Source organism: Chroicocephalus ridibundus, chromosome 8 (assembly GCF_963924245.1).
Source record: "Chroicocephalus ridibundus chromosome 8, bChrRid1.1, whole genome shotgun sequence".
Classification (NCBI taxonomy): domain Eukaryota; kingdom Metazoa; phylum Chordata; class Aves; order Charadriiformes; family Laridae; genus Chroicocephalus; species Chroicocephalus ridibundus.
The window spans coordinates 47,252,711-47,278,179 of NC_086291.1; the positions used below are offsets into that span (position 1 = coordinate 47,252,711).

The window sequence follows — 25,469 nt, forward strand, 5'->3', positions numbered from 1 at the left end:
TACACTGATGTTGCTGAAGTTATTAAAATCTGGCAGTAATCTTACCCCAAACTGCCCATTTGTCCCAGCTTTCTGTTCTTAATGCTGAGATACCGTTACATCGTACCCTCTTGCCTTTCATGCAGAAACACCTCCAGATAACTTGCAAATATGAAGGTCAAATGAAAGATTGTACATGTTTTTAGAATATCTGCCAGCCAATATGCATATCAGTCATGCATACAGCACTTTTCTTTTATTTAGCCACGCGGCAGTGACACGTGTATTACCTGCTGTGTCTTTTCTGGTAATTGCCTGATTCATTTTACAGCAAGCATTTAAAAACCCTGAAAAAGGAGATGGTAACTTTCTTAAGCAATATGTAGATCTCAAAAAATTCACTCAATAAAATGTCAATGCTCTTGTTTGTTTGTTGTAAAGCTGATTACATCCTGTCAATTTACTTGTATAATCATATTAACTTTCTTAATTTTTGAATTGTAAACTGTTCTGCAGAGTCATGAGACTTATTCTTGGCTGTTGTGCTGCAGTGGAGCAGCTGGAACTTAGAAAGCCAAAGACATTTGTGCAGTGGCTAAACGTAAGGATGACTCAGCTGAAATTTCTGATGATGTTATGCAGTTGGGGAACTTAATAACCATGTGGCTCGCCCACAGCGTCTCACAGACGCTGCCTTGTCACGAACAACTTGTGTGACCCCTATGCAGATACACTAAAACATAATTGGGAGTTTTTGTGCTCTACCACTGTTAATGTCCTTGAATTGGCATTAAGTTTGGAGATATTTTTTTTTTTTTAAACTGACAAATTAAAAATTGTATTAAGTGAGAAGAATTTTTAGAATGTTTTGGAATTAGAGGAGAAACGTAACAGCTGTGTGTCCTTTGCATATTGTCTGTTGTATCTAACCGAGAAAGAAGTCCTAGATCCTGACAGAAATTGAGAGGGAAGTAGGGAAGGAAAATATTTTTGTTTATACATTTTCAAGAGAAGTTTGGGTGTGTGCTGTTTTTTTTTTTTTTTTTTTTTTTTTTTTAACCAGTAGAAATTATCATCCTCATACAGAATGGTCAAATTTAAGGGGAAACCTGTGCTATGATAAAATAAGATCTGATTAGCCTTAAAAGTTATATCTTTGATTTCTCGTTAGATCTGTTTTCCTCTCTTTGTAATTGTATTTGAAACTGTTTAATCAGTGGAAGATGGGGACAAATAAAGATCATAGCCTGGCGATGCGGAGCAGTGGGATCTGTTTCCAGCTTCAGTGTTGGAATAGAAGGGGCATGCGCTGCAGCTCCTTTTGGTTCTGTTTCCTCATCTATAAAATGTGGATGATGGCACGTGTTTTTGTGGCCAGCTCAGGCTTTTATAGGGGAGAAGGATTACTGACTGACTGCTATTATGTCCCAGTAGTGGTACTGATGTTCTGTGCAAATGTCTGAAAAAATGCTTTGCAACCGAAAATGACATTATAGTTAACAAGCCTTTGGGCATGGGACTGCTTTTCTTGCCTGTGTGGTTTTTAAACAGAAGCCTGTGAGCTATGCTTTGGGTGTTGAATACTGTAGTCCGTCTGCAGCTGTGATATCTCTGTATTGCATCATTCTGTTGGAGAGTCAGAAAGCTACAGCTCTTGGGAGGAAGTATCCCTTGTGATAGTTTTACAGGAAAGCCAGTAATTCTAAGGTAAAATTTCCTGCAAGAGACTTCCCTGACTCAAGTCAATCATAAATATGGTATGAAAGTTCATTTTACTCATTAGCCCATCATTGTAAATAGTTCTTGTAAATTGTAAATCAGTAATGGAAGTGGTGATCACATTTTTATTACTCTAAGTGTCAGTTTTGGTTTGATTGTATGGTGGTTTATCTTGTTTTTGAGAATCGTGTTGAGAGAAACAGGAAAACATAGAATTATATTGATTTACATTTTCCTGTTGAGTAGGAAATGAGCTGCAAGGGTGAGCCTTTTTTACTTAGTTCTATGCCCCGTTGTTATGAATTACAAAAAAGTCTCAATTGGGCTTGCTGTAGACAGCTCGAGAGCTATCAAAGTATTTTACAAATAGTGAAGTGATGTTGACTTGTGCTGTTCACTTTTCTGTGTGCCAGATAATGTTTCCACACTGAAATTTGGGAATGTGGTGTATTTGGATATTTAGACATACATGCACAGTGGTTTTAATGGGAGATAGCTAGCCACGTCACTGCATTTTTCTGCAATGATAATGTGAAAAGTATTGATTAATACTGTTAAATATCCTGAATACTGTTAAGGTATTACATTTGAGTGAGTTATGTGTTACAGTAGCTCTGTAGAACAAACAAAAGTGACACTAATCCCTTCTTGTGAAGGTTTAAAACTTCTAAGCTATGAAAACTGCAATGAATCACAGAATGGTGCAAGTTTAATACAAGTATAAATAAATACACAACAAGGGATGCAGGATAAGGCAGATAGGGACTGTTTTGTTGTTGGTTTTGTTGTTGTTTTTAAATTCTGAGTGCTGTGTTTGCTTTTTCTTTAACTTGATCTGTTTTCTCTCTCCAGGATTGGAATCTGACATGGCACACAGAAAATCCAGACTTTACCCTGTGCTTTCAGAACACAGTCCTGGTCTGGATTCCTTGCATTTACCTGTGGGCCTGCTTCCCAGTGTACTTCCTGTACCTTCGTTGTCATGACAGGGGATACATACAAATGTCAAACCTCAACAAAGCCAAAACGGTATGCGACTTTTTAAGATTGGAACTTATTAAGCTTATCTGGAGGTTTGAATATATTTTCAGCTATGTTTTAGCACACTGTTTTTGTTGACCATCAGTCTTGGCCTGCGTGCACACTACAGCTTTAACTTAACTTGTTCTACCTGTGTTTGATTTCCAGGCCTTGTGTGCTTCTGTTGCCCTTTTATCAGTAGGCTTTCTTAAATGTATTCTGACACATCAAAAAAGCATGCAAATCCTTTGTAAGACCAGTTGGAGAAGACTATTTTAAGGCAACTCAATCTTAAGGCCTTTATTTCAACAATAAAAATAATTTGTTATCCCAACAGCTTTCTAAGTTATGCAGCATAGATTTCTAGAGCTGCTGCGGGTGTTCTATTCCACTTCTATTGCGAAATAGGTACTTAATGTTTTCTTACTTTTTTTTTTGTTCCTGTAGAATAAGAATAAGTGAAAAGTTTTAAGAAGCACTATAATAGCATGGTGGATTGGAGAGTGTTTGTCCCTGCAGTCTGTTATTCAGGAATGAGATTCACCAGCTTTCTGCTTCATAATACACTGAATTATATGGTAGTAAAAATTAGTAAACTCTTTTCTTCTAATGGGGATCCAATAGGTAAAGCCAAATTACTCTTCTTTTGTGCATGTTGTAGAATTGCCCCAAAGAGGTGATCTGATTTGGACTCCTGTTGTACTAACACATAACATCTAGTGTTCATGCATATACTGTGCTGCCTAATCTGTGTGAACTGATGTATAAAATACGCTTTTGTATTGCAGGCTTTGGGCTTAATACTGTGGATAGTCTGCTGGGCAGACCTCTTCTACTCTTTCTGGGAAAGAAAAAGTATTTTTCGAGCTCCATTTTTTCTTGTTAGTCCTACAGTATTGGGTATAACAATGGTAAGTTCTGTTATGGTCTTTGTTCATGCAAAGCCTTAAGCAATAACACACATCTTAATATTATTCACAGTGTTGTGATTGTTTATACTTCAATCTTCAACAGCAGATTAAGTCTGTATGCAAACTGTGAAATATTGACTCTGAAATGTCTGCTTTCTTTTAATAAAAAAATTAGGGGAAAAAAAAAAAACCAACCCGAACCTAGCCGTGCCCAGTGCGTTGCATGTCAGCACACAAGCGAGTGCTAGTTGCCTTGCCTTGGTTTGGTAGGCTTGAGCTACCATTCATTTAATAGCTTGACTCAAGCAAGGGCTGGAGAAGGGAAGTTGAGAGAACTGATTAAAAATAGAAAATACAAATCCCGCTGAACTTGGTAAAAGACTGTCAAAGGCGTTGCATTATTAAGTATCTTATTACAAACTGTCTTGCATGTGACGTTCTTTAGTGCATGTTTTCTTTGTCACATTTGATGGCAGGATGGAAAGTCTTAAATGCCATGAGGCACACAGGTGTCCACAGCTAATTCTTTCTACCTAGACATGCAAGTATTGTCTATGTGAAAGTAGTATCTGCAGCCTGCGTTTCAAGGAAAATGCCTTGCTATTTATTCATTTATTGTCAGCTGCCTTCAATTTATCACAGGCTTGGAATGGTAGTGATTAAACGTGATACTCAAGGGGGGACAGGATGGAACACAACGACCCCAACAGCAATAACAACAACAAAAAAAAACAAACAAAAAAACCCAGCAGCCCTGAAACATACCGACAGACATGAGAGCTGTTATATAGCTTTGTGGTCGTTTAATAACGTAATGATCAAGCTTTTGTCAGGCTGATTGAAAATGGATGTTGCAGCAGCCAAGTGAGATTACTAAGTTATGCCAGCTTCCTAAAGGACTCTGAAAACACAGAAAATATAGAGTAATATTTGGTCAGTGTTGTTTGGTGTTGTGGCTTGTATGGAAAGAAACCTTTTTATTTTAAAAAGAATTAGTCAGGAAGTACTTGGAAGGGATGTAGTGTCACTGTAATTGCGTGTGGAGAACCAAACTCCATTTGCGATGGAGAACCAAAAAAGTAAAGAAATAGACTGGCAGCTTTTGACAGTGCTTTTGTGTATGTGGTTGCTTACTTCTACGTAATAGACATTTCTTTTCCCTTTTTTTGTACGCTTTCTATCTTTTCTGGTCCAGAGAATTTCATATTTAAACATATTTTTGAATTAGACTTAAAATCTCTGGGTGTTACAATGTATGGGAGATTCTGAAGTTGAAATGTCAAATATGGACACTTTAATACAGTACCTTGTGTACATGTATAACATGTTGTAAAACTTAAAGCTTGTGAATATGTTTTATCTTATTTTTCACAGTTGCTTGCTACATTTTTAATACAATATGAAAGAATAAAAGGAGTCCAGTCTTCAGGTGTAATGATGATTTTCTGGCTCATCTCATTGTCATGTGCCACAGTGGTTTTTAGATCCAAAATAATACATGCCTTAAATATGGTAAGTGATTGCTAGCCTCATTCAGTTGAAAATATTCTGAAATGCTGCAATAATAGAGCAGTTGCTTGCTAATTATGCTAGTCAAGTCAGTTAATGATCCATTCAGTGTACCTTCATTCCTTGGGTTATAATAGCAAAACAAGCAAGACTTAATGGCCCTTGTTTTGAAATGCTAGTGAAATTTGTAGTGATCTGAACTGTAGCAGCAATTGCCAAGAAAATTCTGCTAGCTGTTCCAGAAAGGGGATGTGTGTGCTTGAGTACAATAAAAGTGTATAATCTTTGATATGAAACTGTTCTGGGAGTTTACGTCGTCTTCCTGTTGATGATACAGCGGATTTCCTGAACCACTTGGTTTGATGATCTCGTCTGCTGAGACAAAGTGAAAGTGTGAAATATTTTTATGTCAGTCTGCTTTATAGTAAGGCCACGTCAAATATCAGATTAATTGTGTAATTGACGTATTTTCTGTTTCTTGAAACCTTTAAGCCATGTTGTGAATTTTGAGAACTTTGAGCCAACTTTTGACTTTAACCATTGGGAGTGGGATTTTACTGATGGGTGTGGGTGTGAGTCCATCTGTCTCTGTGTTTTGATTTCTGTGGACTATGGTCTATGGATCAGTCCCCTAAAAAATGGAAGAAACTCTGGAATTTGAGCACAATGCAACAAACTGTAATCTAAACTCTGCTCCTCTGATTCTTATTTTCTGTGTTTATAACAAATTTGCCTTGAAAACTCCTTCCTATCCAAGGTAAAGAATACCTTGACTTCAAATTGGGGCATGCTGTGTTGGTACAAACTGTGTCTTAAAGAGAACTTCTCTACAGAAGTTCATGCTTGTGTATTTATGACAGTGGTTGATTAGAAGTAAATGTTACCTTTAGTCTCCGTCACCCTCTCTTCACCTTCCCTTTACCGTAATATACATTGACTTTAATTTGCATGGGAGTGGGTAGTGTAACATTTATGTAGTTTGCAGAATTTACAGTAAGGAGCTGTTTTATGTTTAATAGTAACATGTTGTTTTGAAGAAATTCCTCAAGCCTTCTAATTGGAATATTACCTTCCTTTGCAGGGTGCTGAAGTGGATGCGTTTCGTTTTGCCACGTTCTGCATCTACTTCATCCTGTTATTGGTACAGCTCGTCCTGTGTTGTTTTCCAGAACGACCACCTTTGTTTTCTGAAACAGTAAATGATCCTGTAAGTGTTCAGTCTATACCGAGTGCTGCGTATGATACCTGCAGTATTCTGTACAATGAGTTATAGGGCCACAGTCTCCCAGGTGCCAAATAATTCAAATCTTTTTGACTTGTTTGCAATAGAGTGTTCTTTCTGCGCTTTAGTTGGTGATGCAGAAGATGAAGCCCATAACATGCAAAACAGGGTGGTCTGTATTTAAGAGAAAGAGCAAAAATACTGTTTCAGTCATTCCTGAATAGCATTCCTGAAGGTTAAGTCATATGTATTTATATGAAGGAGTGCTTCTGGCAATCAGTGGGAAATACCAACTTGAAATGCTGTCCTAGTCATCTGATACCGTTCAGTAGGCAGTAACTCATACGGATGTGTATTCTTTTCCTGTGAGGAAGAATCTATACCTGGAACACCTGTGAATCTGGAGAGATGCATTTGATTTCCATGTTTACCTCTCTTGAATGAAGCAAAAATTTAACCAGCTCAATTGCAAAAGCAGTTAATGTTGGAGGGTGGTCTGGATGTAGAACTTTAATTTTATCTAGATGCGATCTTTTTTGTGTATGTTCTTAATGATATGTGCTGGCTATATGGCATGGATCTAAAGAGACCCATGGGATGCTGGATCATTATTCTGCTTGCTTACCCCAGGCTAGACCTTCTGAGCCTCAGTGGAGTGACACCTGTCACTGCCTGGAGTTTGGATTTGCCAAGTTTAGAAACCTCAGTTCTGTTTTTTGTAAGGTGTAATTCTGGTTTGATGGATGTTAGGTGGCACTGACTGAAGGAGGAAGGTGCGAAATGTGTGTGTGTGGGGAAATAAGTGTTGGCTTTGTAACTGTGGAAAAGGTCTGCAACCAGTTGCACTTAACTGAATTCCCCAGTTACCTTCTCCATCAATATCCAGTGTGCCAGTGGTGCTCTGCATTACCTCTGGCAGACAGTCTGCATGTATATGCCTGGAGGGAGGAGTATACTGTTGAGTCTTTGGCTCCTCTTCATCTTTGGGTTCTTTTCATCTCCTTCAGGGATGAAATGTATTTGACAGGATACTGTGGATTTATGGAAACCTTCTGTTCTGCTTTGATCATGGTTACAATAATTACCAGGTGCTTTGAGACCACGTTAGTTTGTTTGTGTGTTCTGAGTATTTCTAGGACTGTCTCTAGGAAATAGGGCAGACTTCAAATTTTAACCTTCTTTTTTCATGAGTGGTGTGTTTGTTGAATGTTATGGGGAAAAGAACAAAGCAAGTCATGTTAGTCGGTCTTAAATTATGTTTTATTCCCTTCTGACAAGCATTTCCAAACCAGAAATGTTTGTAAGTCTTGAGTAAAATCTTATGCGTTTACTTAAGCCAAAAAACTACAGTGAAATTTCTGAGATGTGGATGCTGATGTTACATAGCAGTCAAACAATGCGTTTTGTCTCTTGTTTTCGCTTTGTTTACGTTGCGTAAGTGCAGACTTGTTACAACTTGTTGTCTTCATTCTATCTGGCATGAATGTCAGTAGGATTAATAGTTCTTTGTGTGATAACTATTTAATTTTATCAAAATATTATTATTATAACAGTAATCTGAAATGTTTTAATGTTTTAAACTTTTGCTTTACGGAAATGAAGTCCAGTTTTTGGTACCACAAGATCTAGTGGGCTTTTGAATTTAGAGTTGCCACCTGCAAGTAGATTAAAAAAAGTATAAAGGAAAGAAGCAATACAACATTTAATGTAAAGTTCAGAATATTTCAAATTTTTTTTAAGTTGAAAGTATTCCCTGTATTTGGTGAAGTAGAAATCTGCCTGTCAGTAATGCTGACGTGGCATAAGGCTGAAAGTACCACTCCACCCCCACCACCCACCTTTTTTTTTTTTTGACTTCTTTACATTTAAAAGCTTGTATTTATTCATTAAGGGATGGTGTTGGATTTGCTTGCAGTCACTTTGTTGCAAGTGTTTAAATACTTTGGAAATGTGGAACTCTTATCCCCTTTCAAGAAAAGTGTTTGTCTCATACATACCCTTATTGTTCCCTACAAAGTTGTAAAAAAAGCTGTGGTGTGAAGAGGAGGAAATGCAGGAGTCTGTTTTGTGTAGCTTGATTACGACACACTTCAGTATAGCTTAGTGGAGAAGCCAGGTTACACAAATATGAGTTGAAAAATGCCAATCTTGGAGACACTTGGCTCCAGCTGTTTTAATTGCAGTACTCTAATGATGTTTGTGACTTTTGTAGATGGAAATACCTGAGTTGCTCCAATTATAGTTGATGATAAAAACCTAGTGGTTTGTGTGCCAAGGGAGTGGCTGGTTTTAGCGTTCTTTAGATACTGTTCAGAGCAATGAAAGAGGGAAGAGAGAAATCTGGCATTCTGCAAGTAAATCACCTTTAGTGCCGTTGAAATTCTTCCAGCGTTCCTTTCTGCTGTTTTAATCCACCTGGATGAGGAGAGGATGTTAACCTTAAGAGAGTTCAACAGACAGCCATTGTGCTGGGTGTAGAACACGAGCTAGCTGCATACCTTTATGGATACTTAAGTTTCCTGGGCTTGTTGATGAGGCTTGTTGATCGTGAGATCTTGAGAGATTGTCTGGCCTGCACTATCTTACAAAATTCCCTCAGCTATTTGTTGTACTGTTGACATGGGGCACTGCTATTCCTGTGTCCCAGTGGTCTAGTCTGCTGACAGCCCTGAAGCTGTGCTTGTGTTTTCTGAACAAGTTTTCAACAGCATAAATGACAAGTTTAGTAATGTGAAAAAAATACTATAAACAACAGGAATTTTCTGCTTCGTTTGTTTCTTTTGGCCTGCTATCAGTCACTTTGTATGTGGATTGATTTATTTTTCTCTCCTTTAGAATCCATGTCCAGAGTTCAGTGCTTCTTTCCTCTCCAGAATCACTTTCTGGTGGATCACTGGGTAAGATCAAGATGACGCATAAAGCAATAATTAAAGTTAAATTAGCAATAACCATGCAATAATAATATTGGTTTTTTGGGTTGATTGTTTTGTAGATAAACTTTTTTTCCCAAAAAAATTTGATTAATGTGTTTACTTCCTTTGTGTAATGTCTTTGTAATTTAAAATTTTGCCAGTATTTATTTAGTATGTTTGCTGAAAGAATATAATAAAAAAATTTCTTTGGGAAATATAATGGAGTGTCCTTCTCGAGAGAGATTCAAAACCCACCTGGATGTGATCCTGTCCAACCTGCTGTAGGTGAACCTGCTTTGGCAGGGGGGTTGGACTAGATGATCTCTGAAGGTCCCTTCCAACCCCTACCACTCTGTGATAAGAAGGTAGAAATTACCTGCTGCATTTAGAAAATAAGGCATTCAAAACTTAGCGCTTTTTGTCTAGTAGGTTCTTTTTTTATTTTTTTTAATTATTAACTGAGCTTTGGTTATACTATATGATTTGATCACAACACATGTTCGTGTGAGTTAAAGCACAGAAACGTGTAAAATAATATTGGTTTATAGTTGTGGTTGGTGCTTGGCCAGAGTTCCAACAGAAAGCTAGATGAAAGGAATTGCTTTATAAAATTAAAGGCTAATAAAGATTTTGAAACTTGGTAGGCATGGAAATATTAGTTGCTTGGCTGATTTTCAAATGAGATCACTTCATCCTTTCTTTTATTTTCCCTGAAATTTGAATTCAGTGGCATATCCTGGATCCTTAGAAGTTTTAGTGTCTAATTCTCACAGTAAAGACAGGAGGATGTATGTTTTAGTACCTGTAGCAACACAGGTCCAGATGCTAACTCTTGCATGTGTTTCTGTGAAGAGCTGGCTCTGTTTTGGGGCTGGATGTAAGAACCATTGTCTTAATAGCATATATATATACACACACATCTCTCTAGTGTTCTTAAATATGTAGTGTTGATTCTTTCTAATACAGGTTGATGGTTCAGGGTTATCGGAGGCCTCTGGAAGCCAAGGATTTATGGTCGTTAAATAAAGAGGACACATCGGAGGAGATAGTGCCAGGTTTGGCTAGAAACTGGGCAAAAGAGTGGGCAAAGACCAAGAGGTAAGCTCAGTTATCCTGGCTGGCAGTTCTTCCAAGATGTGGAGGTTCAAAAGCTCAAGTTACTTAGCCTCTACTTAGAGGTGTTTGTCATCTTTTATCAAACCTGCTTTGTAAGGCCCAAGTGGCAGATCTGTATTTCTCCTTAAGTGCATACAGAGTAGGAACCAAGTAGGGTGTTGTGTGTCTTCTTTATGAAGAGCTGCATCAAGTTTCCCTTAGTCTTTCATGATCCAAAGCTGATTTTTGTTACTTTTGATGTATGTCTTTTCCCTGAGGAGGGAATGTTTCCACACAGTCGAACTTCAGTCACGTAATTTAGGAACTTGGGCTCCCTCTATAGTTAGTGAAGCCTCAGGAGGGCAGTTCAGGGTGTAAAAGTGAGAAGCTTATTTCTTTCCTTTGACTATATAGGGAGTCTGGGCATCTAAACCAGCTGACTAAAATTAGAAAGACTGCATGCCTGTGGTTTCCATCCTGCTTTCATCATCCTTTGCTGCAGCAAATAGGAGTACCTTTTCATTGAAGGAAAATTGCTTGCTTGCTTACACAGCGTAAATACAGTTTGTCCTCAGAAGTTTGGAAGTATGTAGTTTGGCATAAGCCAGATGTATGAAATGAATGTCTTCAGTCCTTTTCAGATGACTTGGCATAAATCTGACTGCAATTTTCTAACTCCAGTAGTGCAGTGAGGCTTTTATTTTAAAGAAAGTTCAGCATACTGGGTTCTAGAATAATAATGTCCTTTGCACTTTAAGTTTAACACAGGTTACGGCCCTATTTCTCATTCCCCAGGGCAGACCTACAGGAGAGATTCAACAGGAATGTTACCTATCACAAAAAGGTGACCATTTCTGAATGGCCAGTTTGTTCAGCTATAGTTGTATGATTAAAAAGATGTTTGATTGACAGTAAACCCCAGTTAAACTATTAAGAAGGACAAAAACAGTTCATAAACATCTCATTTGTATACTATGCATTTTTCCAGTTGGCTTTATGGTTGAATAAAGGCTACATTATATACCTACTCTATTTCAGGCAACCATTAAACATGTTATACTCGCCCAAAAAGCAGCAAAAGTCAAGCGACTCAAACGGTGATGTGACAGAAGAGGCTGAAGCTTTGATTATAAAACCATCTGAAAAGAACTCTGAAGCATCTTTATTCAAGGTGTTATATAAAACCTTTGGACCATATTTTCTCATGAGCTTCCTGTTTAAAGCTGCACATGATCTCTTGATGTTTGCAGGCCCAGAAATTCTGAAGTAAGACCTATATACTTTATTATTGTATTAAAAGTATGTGTACAGAATTTAAAACACAGTGTATTTCACTTACCAAGCTGCTTTGCCTTCAGTTGGTTCAATTGGGGTGGAGTTGTCATGCAAGTTAGAGACCATGCACGCAGATGATTTTGGTCCACTGGTTTTCAAATTACAACATCATGGATTAAATGTTTGACTTTTTATGTTCCTTTACAACACTAGGAAGGCCAGGCAGGAATGTAATCAACAACAACAGGAGTTTATTTAATTCTAACCTGTAACGATCGTGGAACTACAAGTCATAGTATGTGAAGCAACAGAGAGCTAAAGGGGGTATTGTTTTACGGTGAGAAGTAATAAAACAACTGTAACCAGTTGTATTTTAGCTGGAGGGAGTGTGAGACCTTTTAGTGTAGCTCCAAGAGAATGCTGTAACTGTAAGGTATGTGATACTTTATCTTTTAAAGTGGTACGTTGTTAGGAGGAGGGAGTTACGTGTGCAAGTATAAAAGTTTCTAAGGTTTTTTATGTGTTTTATCTAAGTTGGATACTTTGGGTGCTTGCATGACCGCTATAATGTTTGGGATAATCTAAGGTTCTAACCTTGACATTTCATGCATCTATCAAGAGGACTAATTCTTCTCTCCGCAGATTGCTAATCAACTTTGTAAATAATAAAGCTGCCCCAAACTGGCAAGGCTACTTTTATACAGGGCTGCTGTTTGTTTGTGCCTGTCTTCAGACGCTGATTCTTCACCAATATTTTCATATTTGCTTTGTAACCGGAATGAGGCTCAAAACAGCTATTGTTGGTGTAATTTATCGAAAGGTAGGTGTTTCTTTAAATATATGGCGATACCTCTCAGTGACTGTGTGAATGCATCGCTTAAGTCTGAATAATTAAAGTAGTTAGGAGACTCTAGTAGGCTGATTCCTAGCTCTTACTAGAAATAAGAGAGTATCTAATGTATAAATAAAAGCCTTTAAAATAGAGCAATTTTCTAATTTACTAGTTAAAGTTCAGGCACCTTCTTCCCACTGCCAAGCAAGAAACCTTGTCTCATTTAGACTAGGCATGTGAAACTGCTTCACTTAGTGCAGAAATTAAGATGCATCTACATTTACAGCTTCATTTGGGACTTAGCAGCGGTGCCACTTCATCTTGAATAAGCTGGAACATTTTAGAAAGCTCTGGACTGATTGTTCTGTGAGAAAAGTGTGTGACAAGAAGTGAAGAGACTGCTTCTTGCAGTAAAAACCAAAACATGCAAACAATACTCTCCCAAGCAGTAAAACCACTAACCAAACAACCCTGACCCCAAGGCTGCTTGTTGTCTTTAATTCTCTATTAGTTTAAACCCACCTGCTTGCTTCAAATTATACAGCTTCCATTTTGTAAGATGCGCAGGGTAAACAGAATATGAAGCAGGTAATTTTAAAGACGTTTAAAGATGTCTTCCTTCATGTTGCCTTAATTGTTTTTTATTTTCAATCTGCACCTAGGCACTTGTTATTACAAATTCTGCTAGAAAGACTTCTACTGTGGGTGAGATTGTGAATCTAATGTCTGTGGATGCTCAGAGATTCATGGACTTGTCCACCTATATAAACATGATTTGGTCTGCACCTCTCCAGGTGATATTAGCACTATACTTACTGTGGCAGGTGAGTATTGTGTGTTGTTTCCTGGTTTGACTTTGGCAATGCTTCCTATGGTCATGCCTACGGACAGCTGTTGTTCAGACCACTGGAGGGTTTACAGCAGTGTGCAGAAAATCCTGTTTGTTTAGAAGCCATTCAGAGCTGCTTTTGTCACTGCTGTCAAGAAGGAAGTCAGAAGGTTCTTAATTTGCACATCTGAGTGCATGTGGGGAGGATGCAGATGAGAACTACTATGTTTTGGGAGATTGCAGCACCTATAGTATCTCACTAGTCACTTAAAGAAAAGTGGTCTTGGTTCTGCACTCTGAGAGTCACCTTATGAGACGTTTGCAATATCTAGTCCAGACAGTCACTGATTCTCACTGTCAATCAGAAAGGTAATGAACTTCCCCAAGAAATCTGTCACTCCCTGCATGGATCTCTACTTCAGAAGAACAGACAAACCAGCAAAAACTGGAAAACATTAAAATACCTCTTTGTGTGTGTGTATAGATAGGCACGTATAGAGAGATTGATTTCTATCTATATATACGCTTCTCTATATGGGGATTATATATGTATGTTTGTTTCAAAAATCAAAAGACATAAACATCAACCCAAGCACCTACTTGATCCTCCTCTTCTTCCCCCAAGCTGTTCTTGGAAGGGGAAGAAGAGGTTGAAAAGCTAGGTCAGAATGCTTTTCTGTAGCGTATGCAGTGTTTTGACCCAAGATTATTAAAAATTAGCTTGAATAAAAATGTTTACAACTAAGTGCTTTTCAGAATTTAGGTCCTTCGGTGCTGGCAGGCGTGGCTGTCATGATCCTTCTGGTTCCGATAAATGCTGTGATGGCAATGAAGACAAAAACTTATCAGGTTAGAACCTTTATATATGCGACAGAGTGCTTTTAAGAAATATGTTCTGCTCTTTGACTTGTTCCTGAGGTTTGTCCTTTTAAATTTTTTTTCGCTCCCTCTATTTATCCCTTAAAAAAAAGGGAAGGGAAAGAAAGGGCAGAGGTGTTCTGTATGCAGAATAAACAAACTTATGTCTTTTGCAGCCTTACAGCGTATGTACATAATGGTCTAAAAATTTTGCAGTAGTTAAGACCAAGGTAGCAGGTTAGCCAGCTTCATGAAAAACCCAATGATTGGATTGGAATTAGTTTAGTTTTTAACATGCTGCCTAAGAAACTAAAGTCCAAACATAAACTACTCTCTGCCTAATGAACCTTAATGAGTAAAATAGCCACGTTTCCAGGATGGTGGTTGCAGTGTTGGGGGGTGTGTGTATGTGGGTTAGTTCTTGGCTTTTTTTATATTATGTTTTTTTTTCCTGGAAGGATGGATAGGAAGAAGTCTTAGTTCTTGGCTGCTCTTGGTCCCTAGTTGATTTTCTTTAAAGGGGATCAGTTTGTTACAGAGAGTGCACATAAGTAAATGTAGACTCAAACTCTGATGTTTTCTGGTGCAAAAACTACGTCCGGCACCCCCAGCACATACTTTCTGGTACAGACTTCACTACTAACTGAATTTACTGAATGTCAGAGGAGACTGATGTATTTAAATGAAACCTTTTAGGGTCTAGATGTTCACCAAAATATACCACAGCATTTGGTTCCTCTATGGGAGAAGTAGGGGTATCTAGCCAGTCACAGCCACGCTGCCACTGGTAAGAGCTGTCTGGGATAGCTGTACTGGTGTAGTCTACCGACTCTGCCTAGAGCTGAGTCAGAATGTTGTTTCAGCTTTGCACTGCTGTCATTAAAATGCTTTATGAAGATGGAAAATTCTGAAGAGTGGACTTTCTTCTTATGGCTGAATGGAAAGCTTTTTGCCTTAGTGTGCCATCAGAAAGCCATTGATAGTGCTGAAACTGAAGCAAAACCAAGTTTGGTCTAAGGTTAGATGCAGACTGTACATCACTGAAGCTTGATTATAGTGGCTTGTTTTTTAACTGTATATTGTACCTAGGAGGAACCGGAGTCCCAGGTCTCCCTGATGCAGGATTCATCCCGCTTAAACCAGTGCCACAACTGTTTTGATCTTGGTTTGGATTTTTAGTTGCATGAAGCATTCTTCTAATTGGTTTAAAACATCTTGTGAATTTTGCTTATTTGTTTGTTCAGACAGCATCTCAGATTTCCTGCTTGGGAAGCTAGTAAGCTTTTGATGATAATGAGGTAAATTTTGCAATTGCAAAATACAAAGCTCAGAACTTTGTGGGTCTGCCAAGTATTGTGCTCTGCTAATTATTTTTTGCAATGTTGTTTTTAGGTGGCTCAAATGAAGAGCAAAGACAACAGAATTAAGCTGATGAATGAAATTCTCAATGGGATTAAAGTTCTGAAACTTTATGCTTGGGAATTAGCCTTCAGAGAGAAGGTATTAGAGATCAGACAGAAAGAACTCAAAGTCCTAAAAAAATCTGCTTACCTTGCTGCAATGGCAACCTTCACTTGGGTTTGTGCTCCTTTCTTGGTAAGTGAAACAATCTAGAAGTTTGTTTTCCTCTTTGGGATCCTGCTTTCCAAGGCAATGCTTAAGAACTTCTTTTGATTTTGTTTTTTAATGAGTGGAAGAGTCAGAATGCCCTCCACCGCAGTGGGAAACTGAACATTTATGAAATTGAACACTTCTCTATGAAAAGGCACTACTGTTGTTTTTGAAACTTAGTGACAAGTTGGATGTATTCTAGAAGTAATGGCTGAAGTATTTAAAAATAAAAACCTCCTCTGCATCTCCCTCTATTTTTGGTAGTGCACTTGAGGAACCTGAGATTTCGAAGAGGTTACTAATGTGCACAGTACTCTCCAGGTGGTAGCTGTGGCTGACAGAGTAAAACTTCCCATATTTCAGCATCTTTCTGAGAGCAGCAGGTCCTTAGATAAGAGACCTTGATCGAATGGGACATTGTGCACTAGGTGTACCTCTGGCCTGGGTTCTTTCAGCACCTGTTTAAGAACAATGTGGAGAGGTAAAACCATTGTGTACCCTGGGATTGTTTAAATTCTTATTTAAAAAAAAATTAATTCTTAATATGTGAAACATCCCCTCTGTGTTTGTGGTTAGCTTACATTTAAACTAATAAAAGGGAGACAAGGGTGAGATCACATCAAAATTGCTTCAGACCCTATTTGAACAAGGGGCCATTGCTCTTGTCTGCAGAAGCAAATAAAAGCTATGACTACATTAGGATAAAATATGTGCTGTTCCAGTTGAAGGTGTTTAAGTGTACTTTCCAGTCTCAGATTCCTTTCCTGCAAACATTTTTAGTGTTTACATTATGTTTTGGGCATGATGAAAGGCAGAAGCAGCAGTGCCCTGGGTAGGAAACATCAGCTGCATTCTTAAGTGAATGCTTTTCTAAAAGAAGTCTGAGATGCTTTTAATATAAATACATTATTAAATGAAGTTTCTAAATAAAACTCTGCAGGTGGACTCCTTTAATGCTGTTCTGTGGAGTCTAAGAAGACAATTGCCTAAGGAGTAGCTCTGTTTCAGCACACATGTGAAAGTGCGGCAGTGGCCCTACACCGTAGGGTGTTTGCCACTGGGTCAGAATTGGTTCAGACCGAAGTGCAAGGCTGCTCTTTAACATCCTGTTTCTTGGACTTTTGTTCATTCCTGTGTGTTCTTATGAACTTCTGATTAAAGAATTATTGTAAGTGCCTACTTGAAAGTACTTTTGCCATGCAAAACTCTTTATTTCCTCTATTCCTTCTCCTGTTTCTGTGACCAGGGCTCTTTAAAACATTGTTTAATAATGGTGTCATGAACTATTAATTTTGTAGTACCCTCCCTACTGCTGTGTGTGCTGATAAGGGTGTATTTCAGACTAATTGCTGGTAACACAAGAGTGCAGACATGCTGCTTCTGAGGTTATTCTTTGGACCCAGTCTTGTTTTTGATCTCTGTGGGAGGGCTTTCTCCCTGGGATATGGTTGTCCAAACTAAGGGTTGTACAAACAAGCTACTGTACCAGGCACAGCTGAGTCAGCCGCAGTATGAAGAACAATACATGTCCTCACAGCAGTCAGATTTTTAACAAATACTAATGTCTTCAATGGATGCTGTGCTTAGATGAGACTGTTAGGCATTTGAGCTAATTGTTTCAAGTCCTGTGGGAGCGGGAATGCCAAAGGTTAGCCTACCTTGAGATTCCTTGATGCCCACAGTGGCAGACTGTGGGAAAGAGTTGCTGGATCTTCCAGTACACTCTAAGGTTTTACTTAGTTTACTGTAATTTTACTATAATTTACTCATCAACGTATTTTTAACAAAATGCAGATAAGTATGGATTTTTTGAGTTATTTTTATACCTTACGATTGATGATAACAATGGTTCAATGTAATTTTCTTGTTCAGCACGGATCTTAAGCTTTTCTGTTGTGAACTGTTTAGGTACTATAAAGTTTCATCTTTGTAATGCAGTAACATTTCAAGTTTCTTGGAAAACAATCTGTCCATGATAAAGTGGGCTGCACTTGGAAATCTAGGGTTGAGGTAGTCTCTACAAAATACAAAATGGGTTAGCATTGGGATTCTATCTTTTATGTCTATATATGTTACTGATCCAATATCTGGTACCGTGGGGAGTGCCTTAAAACTGAAGATGGCAGCAAGAACCACTAGTGATCATTCCTCTCCTTCCCTTCTCCTGCAGTGTGACCACAAATAACCTGGGGCATTTGTGTTGTCACCCTTGCTATGTGAAGAAAGTGAGCACTTGACACCTTTCCAAGAGGAGCCATCAACTTCTTTCTACAACAATAGATTTAAAGCAAATGTTTGTTTAGCAAAAAGCTTATCAGGGACAAGGAAGTTACCAGAACATTGCTCTTTGATTTTTTTTAGATCTCTGAGTCCAGTTATCAGACTGTTGTGACTCCTGAGTTAGTGGCTTTAAAAAATGTGACCCTAACTGTAACCATTACACTTTGTTTCAGGTTGCCTTGTCCACGTTTGCTGTGTACGTCACAATAGACAAGAACAACATCTTGGATGCTCAGAAGGCATTTGTTTCCCTAGCATTATTCAACATCCTCAGATTTCCATTGAACATGCTTCCTATGGTTATCAGCAGCATAGTAGAAGTAAGGCTTCAGTCATTAACTGGTGTTTCTGTGCAGAAGTAGCCACTGGGTGGAAAGGTTACGTTCCTGTGCTTAGAGAACGTCCACTGGTGAAATTCAGCTGCCTCAGCAAGGGAGCTTTGAATTTCCTGTGTTAAGACCTGTGCAAGCAAAATTATCAATCCTGGTTAAGGGTGGATGGGTGTTCCCAAAATCAACCGTAGTTCTTGTGGTTTGGGAAGTACAAGTGTGATGACTATGCAAGAAACCATGCAATGGTTTTAAGGAAGGATTGGGAGTGCATAATAATGATGTAATGTATATGTGGTGCAAAACAACAGGCTCTTAAATATAACGAGTGGAGTATGAGATGGTTTTACATCCGTTTCCCATGCAGGCCAGTGTCTCCTTGAAGCGCCTTAGGGTGTTCCTGTCTCATGAAGAGTTAGATCCAGACAGCATTATCAGAGTTCCCATCACAGAGGGTGAGTTTTGTTTTCCTGTTGAAAATCAGTGTGTACAGGTTTGGGGTGGCTTTGCAGCATTTCTTTTGCTTTCTGTAACAAACTTACTGCATTTTGATAGATTCCACTGATAATTTTAGCCAGAAGGCAGAGAAGGGAGTTTGTAAAATGAAATTACATAAAGTTTCTGCCACCTTCTCAGGTAATTTATTTTCTCTCCCCCACTCCTGTGTCCAAACTACAGGATGGTCGCATCCAGACACAGATGGTCACTCTAAAAATTACTTGTTAGGCTGTTTTAATTGTAGTCATTTGAAATTTAAAGGCATATAACAGAATCATAATTAATGCTGTGACAAAACCCAGCATTTTGGAGAACAACCACCATGTAACATTCAGCACCCCTGAAGGAGAAATGATAAGTCCCAGTTCTGGTAAATGCAAAGGGCGTTACTCCCAGCATGGCTCCCACTGTACGCAGCATTGCTGGTCCGGTTATATAGAGCCATTTAGGAGACAGATAAATGTGAACGCAGATTTACTGAAAAACTAGTGCCCTTTTTCTTGCAAAACAAAACTTGACTTCACCTGCGTCAGTCACTTCTAAATGATTTTTCTTACTTCCTTTTTACAAAGATAGTGAAATCCCCATCACTGCCTCTCATGTGGTTAGCTCAGCTCTATATCATTTTAGTCACTTGGCTTTCCAGTAAGCAGTCATCTACTGTATTTTTTTTTTTGTCCCCCCCTCTGCCCCCATCTTCCTTTTGGGAGTATCTCTTCCCCTTTCTCATCTGATAACCATGAAAATATTGCTCACAGATCTTCAGTGTGGGGTTTTGTTGTTGGTTTTTTTTTTTTGGTTTTTTTTTTTTTTTTTGGTCCATAGTGGGCTTCACTTGCATACTAATGTAAATATTTACCTAGGCTAGCTATTTATGGCATACTTGGTTGAATTAGGAGTGGTATATTTTGAGTTGACACTCTCAAAATCTACAGCTGCCAGTACAATGCGACCTTATTTGGTAGTTTCATTTTCCCCTGTCATTCTTGTAGTAACTTGGCTTCACACATGGAATTGGCAGTTTAGCTGATGCCTCCACTGAAGCACAAGTCAGCCTGTGGCTGCTGGTTTGCTGAACTGACTTTGCAGTGCTGCAGGGGCGTTGGATAAAGGAAGGTGCAGCTGAATAAGTCAGGATCTCTGTATAGTTGACATTTCATGTACCTCCTTGTTACTGAATAAGTGTAACCTCAGAACTAATGCTGTCTTGATAAATTCAGTAAAAGCAGAACACAAGCTTTTGGTAAGCAGTGGGTTGTTTTTCGCCTGAAAAAGTAGCTTTATACCTCTGCCTATCTGTGCTTAGATTGACTTCTGTGTCATGATCCTGAGCATGCAATTCAGCTGCTTTCGTTGGCGCTTGTATAAATACGAATTTTCTATTTGTCAGCTGAAGGAAGCATTGTTGTAAAGAATGCAACGTTCAGCTGGTCCAAAAATGATCCTCCTTCACTGAACAGGTAAGAATTAGTACCCTTTATTCTGCTCTGTAATCTTGTTGTATCATAAATGACCTGTATTTGAACTATAAAATCTATATGCAGAAGAGTTTGTTGCCTTAAAGGAACAGGAGAACAAATAACACTTGTTCTATATTTATATGTTTGGTTTTTTAAACCAGGGTCTTCACGAACTAGAGGAATTTAAAAAGTATATTTTATATATGGAATGCATAAAGGGGAGTATGAAGAAGTATAATGGGAGCAGGGAAAGCCTCAGAGATTTCAAGCTCTTGCTATGTGCTGCAGATGGGAGGAGCTCCATCTAGAGGATGCAGCCAGATTAGCCCCTCGTAATTATCCCTAGTGCCTCATGTTTGCTCTGTGTCCTCAGTCTTCCTTTTAAAATCTTACTCTCGCTGAACTGTAGCCATCCTTTATTCCTGTACTGCAGAAAACCAGTGAAGAACTCTTCACGTGACTAATGAAGTAACTGGGGTGATGCAGCTACAAGTAGCGTCTTCCCTGTGCCCTGCCCCCTTCCTTCATTTTGGCTGCTCTTTCTTGGGTCTTAAATTGCATGTTCTGCAAGGATGCTGTTTGGGAAGCATCCATTGGTATTTACATTTGTGTTCACAGAAGATTTGAGAGAAATATCAGACAGGTTGTGTTCCCCTTTTGACTAATTACATATTAAGACGCTATATCCTAAGTGTAAGAAGAGCTGGGTGCTTTCTGAATTTTTCTGAACTGTTTGCATTTGCAAACAGTTAAAGTTTCTGTGCTGTGTCAGCATTTGCAGTAGGTATTCGCATTGCATCTGGCTTTATATGGGCTGTTCAATAGACTGTTTAACTACTGGGATGTGCCAGCAAGCAAGGCTGAATTATGTGCATTTTATTTCAGCATTAATTTCACTGTTCCTGAAGGCTCCTTGGTAGCTGTTGTTGGTCAAGTTGGCTGTGGAAAGTCTTCATTGCTGTCTGCTTTACTGGGGGAGATGGACAAAAAAGAAGGCTACGTGGTTGTCAAGGTGTGATGTGTCTGAAGAATTGTTCAGCTGTTCGTGGGTATTGCCAGAGGGATTCTAGATTACCAAGTGGTGTTAAGAGGAGAAGAGACAGCCTTTCAAATTAGTACCTTTTTTAGCCTGACTTCCTGGCAAGCCATGTGTATGCCTTAGCCTGCACTCTGTGTAATTGCCTGTTAAGCCTCGACCCAACAACTTCTAAATCTGTTGGTTTCAGATTTAGTCAAACAGAATGATGGAGGTCTCAAAGATAAGTATCCTGGTGAGTCTTGTTGGCAGCCAGGCATGAGGCGAGGAGACTCCATTATACATCCTCCAGCCTGAGGTTCACACCTTCTTAGACATCAGAGCATTACAAGGAGAGAGGGTACACCCAGATACTCAAACATGGGAGAAGCTGCTGTTGTCGTTTGCACTTTCTTAGACATCAGAGTTGCACAGATCTCACAGGGGAAAAATGACCTGTAAATAAGGAAAAAGTATTTGTTTTGGATTTCACTGCTACTGTAATATATGGAAAGAGAATTATTTTAAGATGAAACAAATATGTTGCATTTAAAAGAATGCACCTTTGGTCATCTCCAAAATTGTCCTGAAAAAATAAAGTAGGTGAGATCGGAATCACTGATCGTTTGTGCAGAAAGAGAAGGCAGAACTAATCTTCAAAGCAAAATACTTTGCAGTAGCTCAATCTTTTCCTTTTAAAGTTACTTTTAAATAAAAATTACTTTCCCTCCTTTCTTCAAAAATGCCTTGGTAGGGGTGCATTTGTGAAATACTTGCATTGCTGATGAAATTGTTTTATGCAGAGCATAATTTATAATGCTATGAAAAAACTAATGACTTTTGACATTCAGTAATTGTGCAAACATACTCTCTAGGCAAAAGTTTATTCCAAGTTTATGTTAGTGAATCATGTTTTGTTTGAAGTCCTTTATTTTCCACCAACACACTTTGTTAAATTCACTTGTAGAGAAGATTATAAAAATAACATTTTGGAGGAGGTGGTAGCCCAAGAACCACTTCCTGCAGTTTTGAAATGACCATAGGCCATTTGTGAGGTGGTTAGCACCGTCTGCCTCTCAAAGCCCTGCTGTGCTTTGACTTTGTGTACAGACTTTTAGTCTAAAGTACCGAATAAGGAACTTTCTTTTTCTTGCAGGGCTCAGTAGCCTACGTTCCTCAGCAAGCCTGGGTCCAAAATGCAACTCTGGAAGATAACATTATCTTTGGAAGGGAGATGAATGAGAACCGGTACAAGTGTGTGATTGAGGCTTGTGCGCTGCTGCCTGATATAGAGATTCTTCCTACGGGAGACAAAACAGAAATAGGAGAAAAGGTATTTAAATACCCACTCTACCATAACAGTGCTATTGCTTTGTACTTAAGGCAATATGACTTCTATTCTACTTTATCTTAAAGTTGTATTGAATTTAAAACATTCAGAGTAGAAATCCTCTAGAATAAGAGGCAAATTTTAATGGAATGTTTTCATTGTCTTTAAGCCTCAAAGGGGAGGAAGCCTGTCCTCAATTACGAATGCAAAAGCATCTTCCCATTGTTATAGAGCAGAAAAATGTATGGAAACAGGAAGAGAAGAATCTCCTGAACGCTTCAGTTTCATTTAAAACAAGCAAACATCCCCCTTCCCCAAACTCACAAGCCCCTCCCCCAAAACCCCTAAATCCCCAAAACAACCACTACCCCAAAACTGGCACTTGGTTGCAAAAGTATGTGTATGTGTGGTGTGGGGTTTAGAAACTTGCATCCATGTTGTAGTGCTCTGTTATGGGAGCAAATCCAGGTGTCCCCTAACCACATGGCAAGCAGGGTATGTGTTTGTAACCTGCTCAGTGTTCTGCCAAGCTGATGTACCCGAGAAGACAGGGAGATGTAGGGATATGTGCTTTGCCTGCTGACTAGTTATAGGTGGGGTATAGCTGACAGCTGCAGATTCAGTAAAAGGTGCAGCTTCATCTTTCTTATTGGTCAGCAGGACAACCAGACTGTAGGATGTGAACAGAGTTTGTTTATTAAATCAGAGGCAGCACTGCAGAATTACAGCTGAGAAAAAAAGTAGCCTCTGAACGTACAAAATTAGGTAGGTCAGTCTGGGTTAATTGCTAGCAAATTGCTAGCAAACACTTTTCTTTGTCTAGCCCCTCACTGACAGCAAGAACTTAATAGCTGTGCTTCCTTCCAAGAGGATTTTAACCGTGATTGCTTATGCTGTTGTGCTAGTGGAATTATTCGTGATGGAGATGCGTTTCATACAATGTTGAAATTTCTCTAATTCGCATAAACCACCTATGACTTGTCTTTCACAAACTGTAGCAAGACATCTCTCTTCAGCTGTAAATAAAGGATCATATTTTCTTGTTTCCCCAGGGTGTGAATTTGTCTGGAGGACAGAAACAGCGAGTCAGTCTTGCTAGGGCGGTTTACTGTAATGCAGATGTCTATTTATTTGACGATCCTTTATCAGCTGTTGACGCTCATGTTGGGAAGCATATTTTTGAAAAAGTTATTGGACCAAAAGGAATCCTGAAAAATAAAGTATGTCATAATGAGTTACTTGTCTCTAGAGAATGATTTGTTTTTCTTTGCTGAGTTCAAATGATTCCAAGTTTGTCAAGTTGTGTATTCAGGCTTTTGTTTCAAACATCTGAAAAATGAAGGGATCCTTCTGAGATTTTTAGAGGACTTTCATAAAATAGTGAGTTTTTATAATGAAATGTGCTCTGTTTTCTGTAATTCAGAATTCTTTGATGCAAAAATCAAAACAAGGACAGTATTTTTTTCTTAATAATGCTGCATGCCTGTCCATAGTTATTACTATGTTATACACAGAATTCAGCCAGCAGAACAGTAGTTCAACCATTGTATTTGAGATGTTGAGATGTTAGAAAAAACTTTTTTTTTTTTTTTTTTTTTTGCTATTTAGACACGGGTTTTGGTAACCCACGCAATCAATTATCTGCCTCAGATGGATACAATTCTGGTAATGACTGATGGAGAAATCTCTGAGATGGGCTCCTACCAGGAGCTGCTGAAGCAAGATGGGGCTTTTGCTGAGTTTCTTCGTACATATGCTAATGCTGAACAAAGCATGGAAAACAGTGGTAAGCTTACAAATAAATTCTTACGGGATAAGCTGATGTGTGGAATGTTAAGGGAGTCACATTAAAGGAGAAATATTAGTTGCAGAAGGAAAGTTAACAGAAATTATTATTTCTTGTGATATATTGTGATATACCTATACCTAGAGGTGCTTCTTTCTTCAGGGCATTGAATGTTGCGAGATTAAACGCACATTCTTTCTTAAAATCTCAGAAAATGTGGAGTGGATCTGTTGTAAAATTCCTCTCGCTTAGAGCAAAATTCAGATGCTTGTGAGATCAAGTAAAGGCCAGATAGGGTTTATACAACCTTCCTGTACTTATTAGGATGTGTCTTTTTTATGCAGATAATTCCTTTGGGGAAGGGGAGGAGGAAGCAGCAGCTCATTTTTCTAGCTGGCATCCCTGACTCCTGCTTTTTCTTTACAAAACAGCTGTAGAGCTGCACTGATATAGGAATATACTTCAGATGTAGTGTGGTTTTTTTTTTTTTTTTTTTACACCTACAGACGGTTGCATTATTGGATTTCCATAAGGGAACTTAGTCTCTTGCCTCCAGCCAGTTTTCTTCAGCAGCTTGCCTGTGGTGATTTCCTGACGCTCCTCCATGGGCTCATGTTGAAAAGTATGAGGGGAGCTTGTGCTGTGCTGACGGGTTAAGCTGTTGGCGTGCACTTGAGGCCTGTTTGGTAGCAAATCCCTGCTGCTCAGTGCTGCAGAGCAGGCTCTCCAGATCAAGGAAGGGACTGAACCCACTTTTCCCTCCATCTTCCATTTGGAAGACCCATTGTTCCCACCCATTCCCTAGTGGGAAAGCAGAGGCATTTTTTAGTCCATTCCTCATATGCATGTCACAGGCAAAACAGAAATGGTGCCACACTTACCTACGCTGATGAAGCTGGGAAGCGCTGATGAAGCTGGGAAGCGCTGATGAAGCTGGGAAGCGTTAAAGAGGTGTTGAATGGTGGCCTTTGGAAAGGGGCTGCTGCTGATGTTTGTCTA

The 25,469-nt window shown here is 38.8% G+C and overlaps 1 protein-coding gene across 3 annotated transcripts in view; it reads left to right on the forward strand.

Moving 5' to 3' along the window:
• Positions 1-25,469, forward strand: part of ABCC1 (ATP binding cassette subfamily C member 1 (ABCC1 blood group)) — a 57,273-nt gene that overhangs the window by 11,276 nt on the left and 20,528 nt on the right. For all 3 annotated transcript variants that reach the window (XM_063344037.1, XM_063344038.1, XM_063344039.1), the window contains exons 2-19: positions 2,551-2,727; positions 3,507-3,629; positions 5,004-5,141; positions 6,220-6,345; positions 9,196-9,257; positions 10,239-10,370; positions 11,406-11,633; positions 12,285-12,462; positions 13,137-13,298; positions 14,060-14,152; positions 15,554-15,757; positions 18,226-18,372; positions 18,749-18,836; positions 20,270-20,339; positions 21,225-21,351; positions 22,511-22,687; positions 23,737-23,904; positions 24,293-24,470. In XM_063344037.1, coding sequence (XP_063200107.1) covers positions 2,551-2,727; positions 3,507-3,629; positions 5,004-5,141; positions 6,220-6,345; positions 9,196-9,257; positions 10,239-10,370; positions 11,406-11,633; positions 12,285-12,462; positions 13,137-13,298; positions 14,060-14,152; positions 15,554-15,757; positions 18,226-18,372; positions 18,749-18,836; positions 20,270-20,339; positions 21,225-21,351; positions 22,511-22,687; positions 23,737-23,904; positions 24,293-24,470 — 2,578 coding nt within the window. The remainder of the gene's footprint in view (positions 1-2,550; positions 2,728-3,506; positions 3,630-5,003; positions 5,142-6,219; positions 6,346-9,195; positions 9,258-10,238; positions 10,371-11,405; positions 11,634-12,284; positions 12,463-13,136; positions 13,299-14,059; positions 14,153-15,553; positions 15,758-18,225; positions 18,373-18,748; positions 18,837-20,269; positions 20,340-21,224; positions 21,352-22,510; positions 22,688-23,736; positions 23,905-24,292; positions 24,471-25,469) is intronic.